We start from the raw sequence: 15280 nt of genomic DNA on the forward strand, positions 1-15280 counted from the left end.
GTCTTTTAATTTTTTCAGTACTTTAATTTTTAGTCCTTTTTTGTCTTTCAATGCTTTTGTTATCTCATTAGTCGTTTGATCTGTTAGTATTTTTAGTCCTTTAGTCCTTAAATTTTTGAGTTCTTTAATTTTTTTATCCTTTCCTAGTGTTTTAGTTTTTTGGTCCTTCGTTCCTTCGTCCTTTCGTCCTCTGGTTTCTCTTTCGTTAGTTTTTGATCCTTTAGTTTTATTAGTCCTTTAGGCCTTTGATCTTTTCATCCTTTCAACCTTTAATCTTTTGCTTCTTTAGAGCCTTAGTTTTTAGTTCTTCAGTTCTTTAGACTTACTCCGATCTTTTGTCCTTTTGTCCTTCAGTTCTTCGTCATTTGTTCCTTCGTTTCTCCGTGTTTTCATCCTTTCGACCTTTCGTTACTTACTCCTTTCGTAATTTAGTCCTTTAGTTCTTTAGTCCTCCTCCAGCTTTTTAGTCCTTTTGTCCTTTCATTTTTTTGTCCTTCAACCGTTTAGTCGTACAATTTTTTCCTCCACTAGTCCTTTGCTTCTTTAGTTTTATTACTCCTATATTCCTTTAGTTTTTTAATTCTTTAGTCCCTCTCTAGTTTTTTAGACCCTTGGTCCTTCAATCTTTCATCAATTGTTCCTTAGTTCTCTCGTTCTATCGTTACTTCGTTCTTTCGTCTTTTAGTTCTATCGTTAGGTCTTTTAATTTCACTAGTCCTGTAGTCCTTGATCCTTTCGTCCTTTCACCCTCCAGTCCTTTTATTTTTTGGTTCTTTTCGACTTTTTGTCCTGACGTCCTTTCGTACTTTCGTCCTTTGACCGTCTCGTCCTTTGATCCCTTCGCGCTTTGATCCCTTGTTTCGTTCACCCTTTATTCTTTGGTGCTTCAGTCCTTCATTATTTGTTCTTTTTTCCTTTCGTGCCTTTAGTTTTGGCTTCCATTAGTCCTTTGGTTTTTTTAGTTGTTTAATTCTATAGTTCTTTAGTTTTTTAGTTCTTTATTATTTAATCCTTCTCAAGCTGTTTAGTTCTTTGATTCTTGTTATTTGTTCCTTCGTTCCTTCGCTCCCTCCTTCTTCTTCTTCTTCTTCTTCTTCTTCTTCATGCTTTCGTCTTTTTGTCCTTTTGTTCTTCATTTCTCAACCTTACGACCTTTATTCCTTAATCCTTTGATCGTATCGTCCTTGCAGCCTTTAGGCTTTTGCTTTTTAGTCTTTTAATGTTTTCAGTTCTTTAATTCTTTAGTATTTTTCTAGTCTTTCATTTCTTTGATCCTTCAGTCTATTGTTCGTTATTTTTTGTTCGTACGTTTCTGCGTATTTCCGTCCTTTTTTAGACTTTCAATGTTTTCGTCCTATCATTAGTCGTTTGATAATTTCCTTTCCTAGTATTTTTGTCTTTTGGTCCTTCGTTCCTTCGTCCTGTCGTCCTCTGGGTTCTCTTCCGTTAGTTTTGGACCTTTAATTTTATTAATCCTTTAGTCCTTTGACCTTTTCGTCCTTTCACCCTTTAATCATTTGCTCCTTTAGAGCCTTACTTTTTAGTTCTTCAGTTCTTTAGACTTATTCTAGTCTTTTGTCCTTTTGTCCTTCAATTCTTCGTCATTTGTTCCTTCGTTTCTCCATTTTTTCATCCTTTCGATCTTTCGTTACTTACTCCTTTCGTAATTTAGTCCTCTGGTTTTTTGTCCTTCAATTGTTTAGTCGTATAATTTTTTCCTTCATTAGGCCTTTGGTTCTTTAGTTTTATTACTCCTCTGATTCGTTAGTTCCTCTCTAGTCTTTTAGTCCTTTGGTCCTTCAATCTTTCATCAACTGTTTCTTAGTTCTCTCGTTCTCTGGTTACTTCGTTCTTTCGTCTTTTAGTTCTATAGATATGTCTTTTAGTTTCACTAGTCCTGTAGTCCTTGATCCTTTCGGCCTTTCACCCTCCAGTCCTTTTATTTTTTGGTTCTTTTCGACTTTTTGTCCTGACGTCCTTTCATACGTTCGTCCTTTTGTCCCTTCGTCCTTTCGTCTTTTCGTCCTTTGATCTTTTGATTTTATCGTCATTTGATCCTTTCGCACTTTAATCCCTTGTTTCCTTCACCCTTTATTCTTTGATGCTTCAGTCCTTCATCCTTTGTTTCTTTTTCCTTTCTTGCCTTTGGTTTTGTCTTCCATTAGTCTTTTGGTTTTTTCAGTTGTTTAATTCTATAGTTCTTTAGTTTTTAGTTCTTTATTTTTTAATCCTTTTTAAACCTTTTAGTTCTTTGATTCTTGTTATTTGTTCTTTCGTTCCTTCGCTCCCTCGTTGTTTCATCCTTTCGTCTTTTTGTGTTTTTGTCCTTCATTTCTCAAGCTTCCGACCTTTATTTCTTAGTCTTTTGATCGTATCGTCCTTGCAGCCTTTAGGCTTTTGCTTTTTAGTCTTTTAATGTTTTCAGTTCTTTAATTCTAGCGTATTTTTCTAGTCTTTCATTTCTTTGATCCCTCAGTCTATCGTTCGTTATTTTTTGTTCCTACGTTTCTTCGTTTTTCCGTCCTTTTTTTAGCCTTTCAATGTTTTCATCCTCTCGTTAGTCGTTTGATCCTTTCCTTTCCTAGTATTTGTCTTTTGGTCCTTGTTCCTTCGTCCATTCGTTCTCTGGTTTCTCTTCCGTTAGTTTTTGGTCCTTTAGTTTTATTAGTCCTTTAATCCTTTGATCTTTTCGTTCTTTTGACTCTTTAATCATTTGCTCCTTTAAAGCCTTAGTTTTTAATTCTTCAATTTTTTAGACTTAGTCTGGTCTTTTGTCCTTTCGTCCTTCAGTTCTTCGTCATTTGTTCCTTCGTTGCTCCCTATTTTCATCCTTTCGACCTTTCGTTACTTACTCCTTTCGTAATTTAGTTCTTTAGTTTTTTAGTCCTTCTCCAGCTTTTTAGTCCTTTTGTCCTTTCATTTTTTTATCCTTCAACCGTTTAGTCCTATAATTTTTTTCTCCATTAGTCCTTTGGTTCTTTAGTTTTATTGCTTCTCTATTCCTTTAGTTATTTAATTCTTTAGTCCCTCTCTAGTCTTTTAGTCCTTTGGTCCTTCAATCTTTCATCGATTGTTCCTTAGTTCTCTCGTTCTCTCGTTACTTCGTTCTTTCGTCTTTTAGTTCTATAGATAGGTCTTTTAGTTTCACTAGTCCTGTAGTCCTTGACCCTTTCGTCCTTTCACTCTCGAGTCCTTTCATTTTTTGGTTCTTTTCGAATTTTGTCCTGACGTCCTTTCATACTTTCGTCCGTTTGTCCTTTCGTCCGTTCATCCTCCTGTCTTTCGTCCTTTGATCCTTTGATTTTATCGTCCTTTGATCCTTTGACCCTCTCGTCCTTTGATCCTTTGATCCTTTCGCGCTTTGATCCCTTGTTTCTTTCACCCTTTATTCTTTGATGCTTCAGTCCTTCATCCTTGGTTCCTTATTCCTTTCGTGCTTTTAGATTTGTCTTCGATTAGTCCTTTGTTTTTTTTTAGTTGTTTAATTCTATAGTTCTTTAGTTTTTTAGTTCTTTATTCTTTAATCCTTCTCAGGCCTTTTAGTTCTGTGATTCTTGTTATTTGTTCCTTCATTCCTTCGCCCCATGTTCTTTCATGCTTTCGTTTTTTTGTCTTTTTGTCCTTCATTCCTTAGTCCTTTGATAGTATCGTCCTTGCAGCCTTTAGGCTTTTGCTTTTTAGTCTTTTAATTTTTTCAGTTCTTTAATTCTTTAGTATTTTTCTAGTCTTTCATTTCTTTGATCCTTTTGTCTATTGTTCGTTATTTTTTGTTCCTACGTTTCTTTGTTTTTTCGTCCTTTTTTTTTAGCCTTTCAATGTTTTCGTCCTCTCGTTAGTCGTTTGATTCTTTCCTTTCCTAGTATTTTAGTCTTTTGGTCCTTCGTTCCTTCGTCCTTTCGTCCTCTGGTTTCTCTTCCGTTAGTTTTTGGTCCTTTAGTTTTATTAGTCCTTTAATCCTTTGATCTTTTCGTTCTTTTGACTCTTTAATCATTTGCTCCCTTAAAGCCTTAGTTTTTAATTCTTCAATTCTTTAGACTTAGTGTGGTCTTTTGTCCTTTCGTCCTTCAGTTCTTCGTCATTTGTTCCTTCGTTGCTCCCTTTTTTCATCCTTTCGACCTTTCGTTACTTACTCCTTTCGTAATTTAGTTCTTTAGTTTTTTAGTCCTTCTCCAGCTTTTTAGTCCTTTTGTCCTTTCATTTTTTTGTCCTTCAACCGTTTAGTCCTATAATTTTTTCCTCCATTAGTCCTTTGGTTCTTTAGTTTTATTGCTTCTCTATTCCTTTAATTATTTAATTCTTTAGTCCCTCTCTAGTCTTTTAGTCCTTTGGTCCTTCAATCTTTCATCGATTGTTCCTTAGTTCCCTCGTTCTCTCGTTACTTCGTTCTTTCGTCTTTATGTTCTATAGTTAGGTCTTTTAGTTTCACTAGTCCTGTAGTCCTTGCCCCTTTCGTCCTTTCACTCTCGAGTCCTTTCATTTTTTGGTTCTTTTCGAATTTTGTCCTGACATCCTTTCATACTTTCGTCCTTTTGTCCTTTCGTCCGTTCATCCTCCTGTCTTTCGTCCTTTGATCCTTTGATGTTACCGTCCTTTGATCCTTTGACCCTCTCGTCCTTTGATCCTTTGATCCTTTCGCGCTTTGATCCCTTGTTTCTTTCACCCTTTATTCTTTGATGCTTCAGTCCTTCATCCTTGGTTCCTTATTCCTTTCGTGCTTTTAGATTTGTCTTCGATTAGTCCTTTGTTTTTTTTTAGTTGTTTAATTCTATAGTTCTTTAGTTTTTTAGTTCTTTATTCTTTAATCCTTCTCAGGCCTTTTAGTTCTGTGATTCTTGTTATTTGTTCCTTCATTCCTTCGCCCCATGTTCTTTCATGCTTTCGTTTTTTTGTCTTTTTGTCCTTCATTCCTTAGTCCTTTGATCGTATCGTCCTTGCAGCCTTTAGGCTTTTGCTTTTTAGTCTTTTAATTTTTTCAGTTCTTTAATTCTTTAGTATTTTTCTAGTCTTTCATTTCTTTGATCCTTCAGTCTATTGTTCGTTATTTTTTGTTCTTACGTTTCTTCGTCTTTCCGTCCTGTTTTTAGCCTTTCAATGCTTTCGTCCTATCGTTAGTCGTTTGATCCTTTCCTTTCCTAGTGTTTTAGTCTTTTGGTCCTTTGTTCCTTCGTCCTTTCGTCCTCTGGTTTCTCTTCCGTTTAGTTTTATTAGTCCTTTAGTCCTTTGATATTTTCGTCCTTTAACCCTTTCATCATTTGCTCCTTTAGAGCCTTAGTTTTTAGTTCTTCAATTCTTTAGACTTACTCTGGTCTTTTGTCCTTTTGTCCTTCAGTTCTTCGTCATTTATTCCTTCGTTTCTCCGATTTTTCATTTTTTTTTGTCTTTTTGTTACTTATTTCTTTCGTAATTTAGTCCTTTAATTTTTTACTCCTTCTACAGCTTTTTAGTCCTTTTGTATTTTCATTTTTTAGTCCTTCAACCGTTTAGTCCTATAACTTTTTCCTCTATTAGTCCTTTGGTCCTTTTGTTTTATTACTCTTTTATTCCTTTAGTTTTTTAATTCTTTAGTCGCTCTCTAGTCTTCAATCTTTCATCAATTTTCTAATAATTTGGCCCCTTTTGCTTGGTTCGTCGTCGTTCTTTCCTTCATCCTTTTGTCCTTTCGATCTTATCTAATGCTTTGGTTTTTTCCTTCGGTCCTTGGTTCTTCGTTCCTTCATTTTCTCGCCCTTTCGTCTTTTCGCTCGTTAGTCCCTCATTCTTTTCGTCCATTAAATTTTTCTTCCATTAGTCCTTTGGTCCTTTCGTTCTTTAATTATTTAGTCCTTTTTGGGTCTTTTAAACCTTTGTTCTTTCGATCTTTCGTCCTTTATTCCTTAATTGTTTCCTTAGTTTTTTAGTTCTTAGTTCCTTTGATCATTCCGTCTTTCGTCTGGTTTCTTTAATTTTTCGTCCTGTCGTCCTTTTATTCTAGCTTACTTCAGTCTTTTAGTTCCATTAATCCTTTCATTCATTTATCCTTTTGTCTTTTGAACCTTTAGCCTTTTGGCTCTTTATTGCTTCAATAGTTCTTTAGTTCTGTAGTCCGGTAGTCCATAAGTTTTTTGGTCTTTTCGTTTTCTCGGGACGTCACGACGAAAGGACTAAGAAATTAAAAGATAAAAAGGATGCAACGACGAACGAAGACAAAGACGACAGGACGAAAGGAGAAAAGAATTAATAGAACTAAAGGACTAATTGAAGAAGAGGTTAGAGGACTAAAGGGCGAAAGAACGAAAGGATAAAACACAAAGGACCTCTAAGATTCTTTAATTTATTTAATGAAAAAGATACAAAAGATCCTCCAGATTCTTTTAAATATAAAACACCATAATAAAGAGATTAAGAGCCCCCAAGGTTCTTTAAAATTATTCACAAAGTCCTTTAAATTCTTAAAAAAACTTACTAGTTGTCCCTAAGACTTTTTTATATATTAACAAAAAAAAAAAAAGAAAAAACCTATAGGTTTTTAAGGTTCTTTCAGACTCTTTCAAAAATAAAACACCATGGATTCCCGTTTTTTTTTTCAAATTATTTCAAATTCAAAACATATACGACACCGATGATCTTCCAAACTCTTTCAAAATTAAAACACGGTTTTTCGAGGTTTTTCTTCGAAAGTAAAGCACACACGATACCCTTAGAATTTTTTCACATATTTAAAGAAAATAATATTAGGGGTCCTGTAGAATCTGATTTGCATACACTTTACTTATCTTCAACATAAACTAAAATCTGTCTATATAGCCCCACCATAGCAAAAAATATAAACAATATTTATATACTGAATAAAAATACTTTAAAAACGATTTAAGAACATATGTGTATACACTAATCAACATGCCATTAAACTTAGCTTTTATTATATAGCTGGAAATACTCAGCTAATATGATGTCTTAGTAATTTTTTATTCACGAGCTGTTTAAAAAAAAGAGTTCCTTATCCCTTACCTTTATTGCTTAAATCGCCATATATTTTTTATTTTACACCCTTGGGACATAAATATCTCCGACCTTGACGTCATGGACGCAAAGCGCCTTTGATCCAACCATTGGTCCTCATTTCATCACAAAAACAAACAACGTCCTTATTACAAGAATTTCGTCGACCTGAGCTTTCATCCGTTGTTTCGAAACTGACCACGTTTGAGGATTTGCAAGAATTCCCAGTCCGCAAAGTCTTATTGACTTTACAATCCTACGATCTTATAAATAAACTCGACAAACTCAACCATAAAGATTTTACTACGACGTTATTTATCTCCGCTTTATCACCGTCCCACAAAAGACCTCTGCCACGGTTTCAGCACATAAAAAACAAATTTTGTTTGTCGTTTTAAATACTTTTTATGTAGACGTAAAAGGGGGACCTAATTTTTCGCTGTTTAGGAGCTCGGAAACGTCACGTCGCGAGAAATGCAGTTAGCTCTAACCATGCGAGAATAATAAAACCAAAAAGGTGAAAATTTTTCAACGACTTTATTTCTACATCCTACTTGACGTAAATTTAGTCCAGATCAAAAATATGCAACATTTAAACACTTTTTATACCATCATTTGTATATTACACAATACAGCGAGATTTATTTCCAAAAAGAAAACACAAGTGGTAGCGGGGACTCAGTAAGTGGTTCATTTTCTGAAGCAGCTGATGGGATTGAAGTAGCACTGACGATAACGACTCTGACGTTTGGCTTCAGGAGAACGCAAGGACCTGTCCCAAGCATAATCGCCACCTGTTTGGCTGGAGATTTCAGACAGCCGCTGTGCCAACAGCTCCAATTGCCACGGTTTCAGGCCGGGATCCAACAAGTTGTTGCCGTCTTGCTCGGCAACCACCTGAAAATTGAACGTTTTCTTTTCAGCGCCTTTCACCGACAAAGCCTATTGAATTCGATGCCGGGTTTGCGTAATCCTCTTACGTGCGGGGATGTGTGTATGCACAGGATAGCGGAATTGTTTTGTCTGGATGTCTGGAATTTCAAGAGCCGGAATTGCATTGCGAGGAGGAATATTGCATTGTGGGTCGTAATTTCAGCGAAATTTAACTGAATCGGGATTGCGGAAAAATATGCCGGATGTTTCGGGAGAGGAGGAATTTTTTACGACTGGATGGAACGGGGTGTCACGAGGCGAACTGAACAAAAAGTGAAACACGATAGATGATGCTTGATGGAATGAAACAATAGGTAATCCGATGCGGGGCGGAAATTTGCGCAGAAAATATTGTTTACTGTTTTTCCATTACTGGGAAAGATTGGAAATTAATGATAAAAGCATAAAATGAAAACAGTGAAAATATATTATTAATTTAGAAATTTAATCAAAATTATACAAATAAAATAAATAATATTTTAAATTAGCTACTAACCCGGCGCATCCACCATTTCTGGGCCAAAAATTTAAAGTTGGCCTAATTAAACTGACAACATATAATTTTTAACAAAAAATTTCCCAGTGTCAATTTTCTTAGTGTTCGTAAATTTCAAGATGTTTGAATTTCAGAATTTACGTATATACTTCAGTAATTCTGCTTCTAAATAAATCAAAATTTAAAAAAAGTCTGAACTTTAACAAAACTGACTGCTGTTTCTAAAGGTCTACAAAATATTAAAATCAAAAATATGCTTTCAGAGTCCCATATATCTAAGATTTTTTTATATCTTAATAGACTTTACAAAATTTAAAAATTAAAAAAAAATAATTTCTACAGATCTGTAAAATTTCAAAATTTTTTAACATTGGATATTAACATATTTTAAGATCTTAAAAATCTTTTGAGATCTCTGAAATGTAATGAGTATTTCTAGAAAATTCTAATTCTGTCCTAATGATGTTCAATATAGTAAAGATCTTTTATTTTATAAAGAATTTTTTGAAAATTTAGTCTCCTAAAATTAAAAAGATATTAAAGTCTTTAAATTTCTAAAATTTCAGAAGACTACAAATCTTAAAAGTATTTGTGAATTTTAAGATGTTTGAACTTTAAAATTTTAAACTCCACTTCTAAAGAGATCAAAATTTTAAAAATTTTATGATCGTCAAGATAGATTTTTTACCACATTGATCATTTCAAATTTTCTCGTAGATCCTCCAAAGAATCTCAAAGATTCCACGAAGATTAAGGAGCCTAAAATTTCTAAAAATTCCGAAGACTGCAAACATTCCGAGAATTTTGCCTAGCTTTAAGAATTCTATAGATTTTATAGATTCTAATAATTTTAAAAAATTTATCAACACTGACTGCTGTTCTAAAGATCTAAAAAATAATAAAAATAAAAAATATGCTTTAAGAGTCCCATATATCTAAGATTCTATGGGCCGGTTGCATAAACGCAAATCAAATTTAATCTCTGATTAAGAACAATTGTAACTATGATAATAACAATCGTTACTATGGAGTTAATCAGAGATTAAATTTGATTTGCGTTTATGCAACCGGCCCTATATGTTGTATTTCTTGATAGACCTTACAAAATTTAAAAATTAAAAAAATAATAAATTTCTACAGTTCTGTAAGATTTCAAAATTTATAAACATTGGATATTAGTATATTTTAAGATCTTAAAAATCTTTTGAGATCTTTGAAATATAATAAGTATTTCTAGAAAATTTAAGTCTTAAAACTTTTAGCAATCCTTAGTTTAAAGATTCTATGAAACCTAAAGATTCTGAAACAAATGGAATAATTTTAAAGATAATAAGATCCTAATGATCTTCAATATAACAAGGATCTTTTAGTTTATTTCGAGTTTTTCGAAAATTTAATATTCTAAAATTTCCAATAATTATAAACCTGAAGCCATTAGTTTCAAAAATTTTGAAGATCTTAAAATCTCTAAATTTTTGAAATTTTAGAAGACTACAGATCCTGAAAGTATCTGTATATTTTAAGATGTATATTTTAAAATTTTTACGTGGACTTCAATAACTCTACTCCTAAAAAGATCAAAACTTAAAAATCTTTTGAGATCCCTGAAAGATAATATTTCTGGAAAATCTAAGTCATAAAAATTTTAGCGATCATTAGTTTTAAGATCCTTTGAAACATAAGGATTCTAAAACAAATGGAGCAATGTTAAAGAAAATAATATCCTAAAGATGTTCAATATAATAAAGATCTTTTATTTTATATCGAATTTTTTGAAAATTTAGTCTCCTGAAATAAAATTTCCAATAATTACAAAATTGAATCCACTGGTTCCCAAAATATTGAAAATATTAAAATCTTTAAATTTCTAAAATTGTAGAATACTACAAATCTTAAAAGTATTTGTGAAATTTAAGAAGTTTGAATTTTAAAATTTTAAAATTTACATATATATTTGAGAAACTCCACTTCCAAAGAGATCAAAACTTTAAAAATGTTATGATCTTTAAGATAGATTTTTTACCATAGTGATCATTTTAAATTTTCTCGTAGATCCTCCAAAGAATCTCAAACATTCCACGAACATTAAGGAGCCCAAATTTTCAAAAAATTCCAAAGACTGCAAACATTCCGAGAATTTTGCTTAGCTTTAAAAATTCTAAAGATTTCTTAGATTTAGTAATTTTGAAAATTTTATCAACATTGACTGCTGTTTCTAAATATCTACAAAATAACAAAAATCAAAAATATGCTTTAAGAGTCCCATATATCTAAGATTCTTTATGGTTTATTTCTTAAAAGACCTTACAAAATTTAAAAATCTAAAAAAAATAAATTTCTACAGATCTGTAAGGTTTCAAATTTTCTGAACACTATTACTATATTTTAAGATCTTAAAAATATTTTGAGATCTTTGAAATATAATAAGTATTTCTAGAAAATTCGAGGCTTAAAACTTTTAGCAATCCTTAGTTTAAAGATTCTATGAAACCTAAAGATTCTGAAACAAATGGAATAATTTAAAGATAATAAGATCCTAATGATCTTCAATATAACAAGGATCTTTTAGTTTATTTCAAGTTTTTCGAAAATTTAATCTTCTAAAATTTCCAATAATTATAAAACTGAAGCCATTCTTTTCAAAAATTTTGAAGATCTTAGAATTTCCAAATTTTTAAAATTTTAGAAGACTACAGATCCTAAAAGTATACGTGTACTTCAATAACTCTACTACTAAAAAGATCAAAACTTAAAAATCTTTTGAGATCTATGAAAGATAATATTTCTAGAAAATCTAAGTCATAAAAATTTTAGCGATCATTAGTTTTAAGGTTCTTTGAAACATAAAGATTCTAAAACAAATGGAGCAATTTTAAAGATAATAATATCCTAATGCTGTCCGATATAAAAAAAGATTTTTTATTTTATATCGAATTTTTTGAAAATTTAGTCTCCTAAAATAAAATTTGCAATAATTACAAAGTTGAAGCCACTGGTCTCCAAAATATTGAAGATATTAAAATCTTTAAATTTCTAAAATTTTAGAAGATTACAAATATTAAAAGTATTTGTGAATTTTAAGAAGTTTGAATTTTAAAATTTTAAAATTTACATATATACTTCAGAAACTCTACCTCTAAAGAAATCAAAACTTTAAAAATTTTATTAGCTTTAAGATAGATTTTTTACCACATTGATCATTTCATTTTAAATTTTCTCCTAGATCCTCCAAAGAATCTCAAAGATTCCACGAACATTAAGGAGCCCAAATTTTCTAAAAATTCCGAAGACTGCAAACATTCCGAGAATTTTGCCTAGCTTTAAGAATTCTAAAGATTTTATAGATTCTAATAATTTTAAAAATTTTATCAACACTGACTGCTGTTCTAAAGATCTAAAAAATAATAAAAATCAAAAATATGCTTCAAGAGTCCCATATATCTAAGATTCTATATGTTGTATTTCTTGATAGACCTTACAAAATTTAAAAATCTAAAAAAAAATAAATTTCTACAGTTCTGTAAGATTTCAAAATTTGTAAACACTGGATATTAGTATATTTTAAGATCTTAAAAATCTTTTGGAGATCTTTGAAATATAATAAGTATTTCTAGAAAATTTAAGTCTTAAAATTTTTGGCAATCCTTAGTTTAAAGATTCTATGAAACCTAAAGATTCTGAAACAAATGGAATCATTTTAAAGATAATAAGATCCTAATGATGTTCAATATAACAAGGATCTTTTAGTTTATTTCGAATTTTTCGAAAATTCAATCTTTTAAAATTTCCAATCATTATAAAACTCAAGCCATTAGTTTCAAAAATTTTGAAGATCTTAAAATCTCTAAATTTTTAAAATTTTAGAAGACTACAGATCCTGAAAGTATCTGTAAATTTTAAGATGTAAATTTTAAAATTTATACGTGGACTTGAATAACTCTACTCCTAAAAAGATCAAAACTTAAAAATCTTTTGAGATCCGTGAAAGATAATTAATATTTCTAGAAAATCTAAGTCATAAAAATTTTAGCGATCAATAGTTTTAAGATTCTTTGAAACATAAGGATTCTAAAACAAATGGAGCAATTTTAAAGATAATAATATCCTAAAGATGTTCAATATAATAAAGATCTTTTATTTTATATCGAATTTTTTGAAAATTTAGTCTCCTGAAATAAAATTTCCAATAATTACAAAATTGAAGCCACTGGTTTCCAAAATATTGAAGATATTAAAATCTTTAAATTTCTAAAATTGTAGAACACTACAAATCTTAAAAGTATTTGTGAATTTTAAGAAGTTTGAACTTTAAAATTTTAAAATTTACATATATACTTGAGAAACTCCACTTCCAAAAGATCAAAACTTTAAAAATTTTATGATCTTTAAGATAGATTTTTTACCACAGTGATCATTTCAAATTTTCTCGTAGATTCTCCAAAGAATCTCAAAGATTCCACGAACATTAAGGAGCCCAAATTTTCTAAAAATTCCGAAGACTGCAAACATTCCGAGAATTTTGCCTAGCTTTAAGAATTCTAAAGATTTTATAGGTTCTAATAATTTTAAAAAATTTATCAACATTGACAGCTATTTCTAAAGATCTAAAAAATAATAAAAATCAAAAATATGCTTTAAGAGTCCCATATATCCAAGATTCTATATGTTTTATTTCTTAATAGACCTTGCAAAATTTAAGAATTAAAAAAAAAGAAAAATTTCTACAGATCTGGAAGATTTCAAAATTTCTGAACACTGGATATTGATATATATTAAGATCTTAAAAATCTTTTGAAATCTTTGAAATATAATAAGTATTTCTAGAAAATTTAAGTCTTAAAACTTTTAGCAATCCTTAGTTTAACGATTCTATGAAACCTAATGATTCTGAAACAAATGGAATCATTTTAAAGATATTAAAATCCTAATGATCTTCAGTATAACAAGGTTCCTTTAGTTTATTTCGAGTTTTTAGAAAATTTAATCTTCTAAAATTTCCAATAATTATAAAACTCAAGCCATTAGTTTCAAAAATTTTGAAGATCTTAAATTCTCTAAATTTTTAAAATTTTTGAAGACTACAGATCCTGAAAGTATCTGTAAATTTTAAGATGTAAATTTTAAAATTTATACGTGGACTTGAATAACTCTACTCCTAAGAAGATCAAAACTTAAAAATCTTTTGAGATCCGTGAAAGATAATATTTCTAGAAAATCTAAGTCATAAAAATTTTAGCGATTAATAGTTTTAAGGTTCTTTGAAACATACGGATTCTAAAACAAATGGAGCAATTTTAAAGATAATAATATCCTAAAGATGTTCAATATAATAAAGATGATATTTTATTTTATATCGAATTTTTTGAAAATTTAGTCTCCTGAAATAAAATTTCCAATAATTACAAAATTGAAGCCACTGGTTTCCAAAATATTGAAAATATTAAAATCTTTAAATTTCTAAAATTGTAGAATACTACAAATCTTAAAAGTATTTGTGAATTTTAAGAAGTTTGAACTTTAAAATTTTAAAATTTACAGATATACTTGAAAAACTCCACTTCCAAAGAGATCAAAACTTTAAAAATTTTATGATCTTTAAGATAGATTTTTTACCACAGTGATCATTTCAAATTTTCTCGTAGATCCTCCAAAGAATCTCAAAGATTCCACGAACATTAAGGAGCCCAAATTTTCTAAAAATTCCGAAGACTGCAAACATTCCGAGAATTTTGCCTAGCTTTAAGAATTCTAAAGATTTTATAGATTCTAATAATTTTAAAAATTTTATCAACACTGACTGCTGTTCTAAAGATCTAAAAAATAATAAAAATCAAAAATATGCTTTAAGAGTCCCTTACGTCTAAGATTCTATATGTTGTATTTCTTGGTAGACCTTACAAAATTTAAAAATCTAAAAATAATAAATTTCTACAGTTCTGTAAGATTTCAAAATTTATAAACACTGGATATTAATATATTTTAAGATCTTAAAAATCTTTTGAGATCTTTGAAATATAATAAGTGTTTCTAGAAAATTTAAGTCTTAAAACTTTTAGCACTCCTTAGTTTAAAGATTCTATGAAACCTAAAGATTCTGAAACAAATGGAATCATTTTACAGATAATAAGATCGTAATGATGTTCAATATAACAAGGATCTTTTAGTTTATTTCGAGTTTTTCGAAAATTCAATCTTCTAAAATTTCCAATAATTATAAAACTGAAGCCATTGGTTTCAAAAATTTTGAAGATCTTAAATTCTCTAAATTTTTAAAATTTTTGAAGACTACAGATCCTAAAAGTATCTGTAAAGTTTAAGATGTAAGAATTGTGAAATTTATGTAAATATACTTCTAAACTCTGGATGTAAGAAATTTGAGGATTTTAAGAGTCTTTGAAGAGTGATAATTTTTTTTTTATTTGAAATGCAGTGTATTTTACGAACGTAACAGTGCTAAAAGACATTTGAAACTATGATGAAGGAACTATAAAAATGTCACAAAATTCAATTTCGATAATCTATAAAATTGATCATTTGATTAAAAAATTCTAATTCATAAAAATTTGGCCCTCCCACATTACACTCAAAAACCGTAAAAATTCCTTGTTAATATAAACATTCCATGATCTACCCCGTCAAGAAATAAGTAAGCTAGCAAAGCACCAATTTCATAATGCATAATCCCTAATCCCGAAACCTACTTTCCGCGAAAATATACATAGAACTCCGGTGGGTTCACTAACATTTAACCCTCTCCAAACACTGAATAATTGAACTTCACCCAAGCCCGCCAACAAATAAATACCTCCATATTAACCCGTTTATTTCCGTTTAGCACATTCGTCTGCAGCAGCTTTCCCCCAATCCCCCACA

The 15280-nt window shown here is 30.3% G+C and overlaps 1 protein-coding gene across 1 annotated transcript in view; it reads right to left on the reverse strand.

Annotated features, from left to right (window-relative positions):
• Nucleotides 1-7496: 7496 nt before the first annotated feature.
• The window catches only part of LOC135132757 (uncharacterized), a 47096-nt gene continuing 39312 nt past the window's right edge, over nt 7497-15280 (reverse strand). The window contains exon 3 of the mRNA XM_064060953.1: nt 7497-7875. Within this exon, the coding sequence (XP_063917023.1) occupies nt 7669-7875 (207 nt within the window). The 3' untranslated portion in view covers nt 7497-7668. The remainder of the gene's footprint in view (nt 7876-15280) is intronic.

The sequence above is a fragment of the Zophobas morio genome, unplaced genomic scaffold (assembly GCF_036711695.1).
Source record: "Zophobas morio isolate AGI-343-1 ecotype UQ-CSIRO unplaced genomic scaffold, CSIRO_AGI_Zmor_V1 ptg000021l, whole genome shotgun sequence".
NCBI classification, from domain to species: domain Eukaryota; kingdom Metazoa; phylum Arthropoda; class Insecta; order Coleoptera; family Tenebrionidae; genus Zophobas; species Zophobas morio.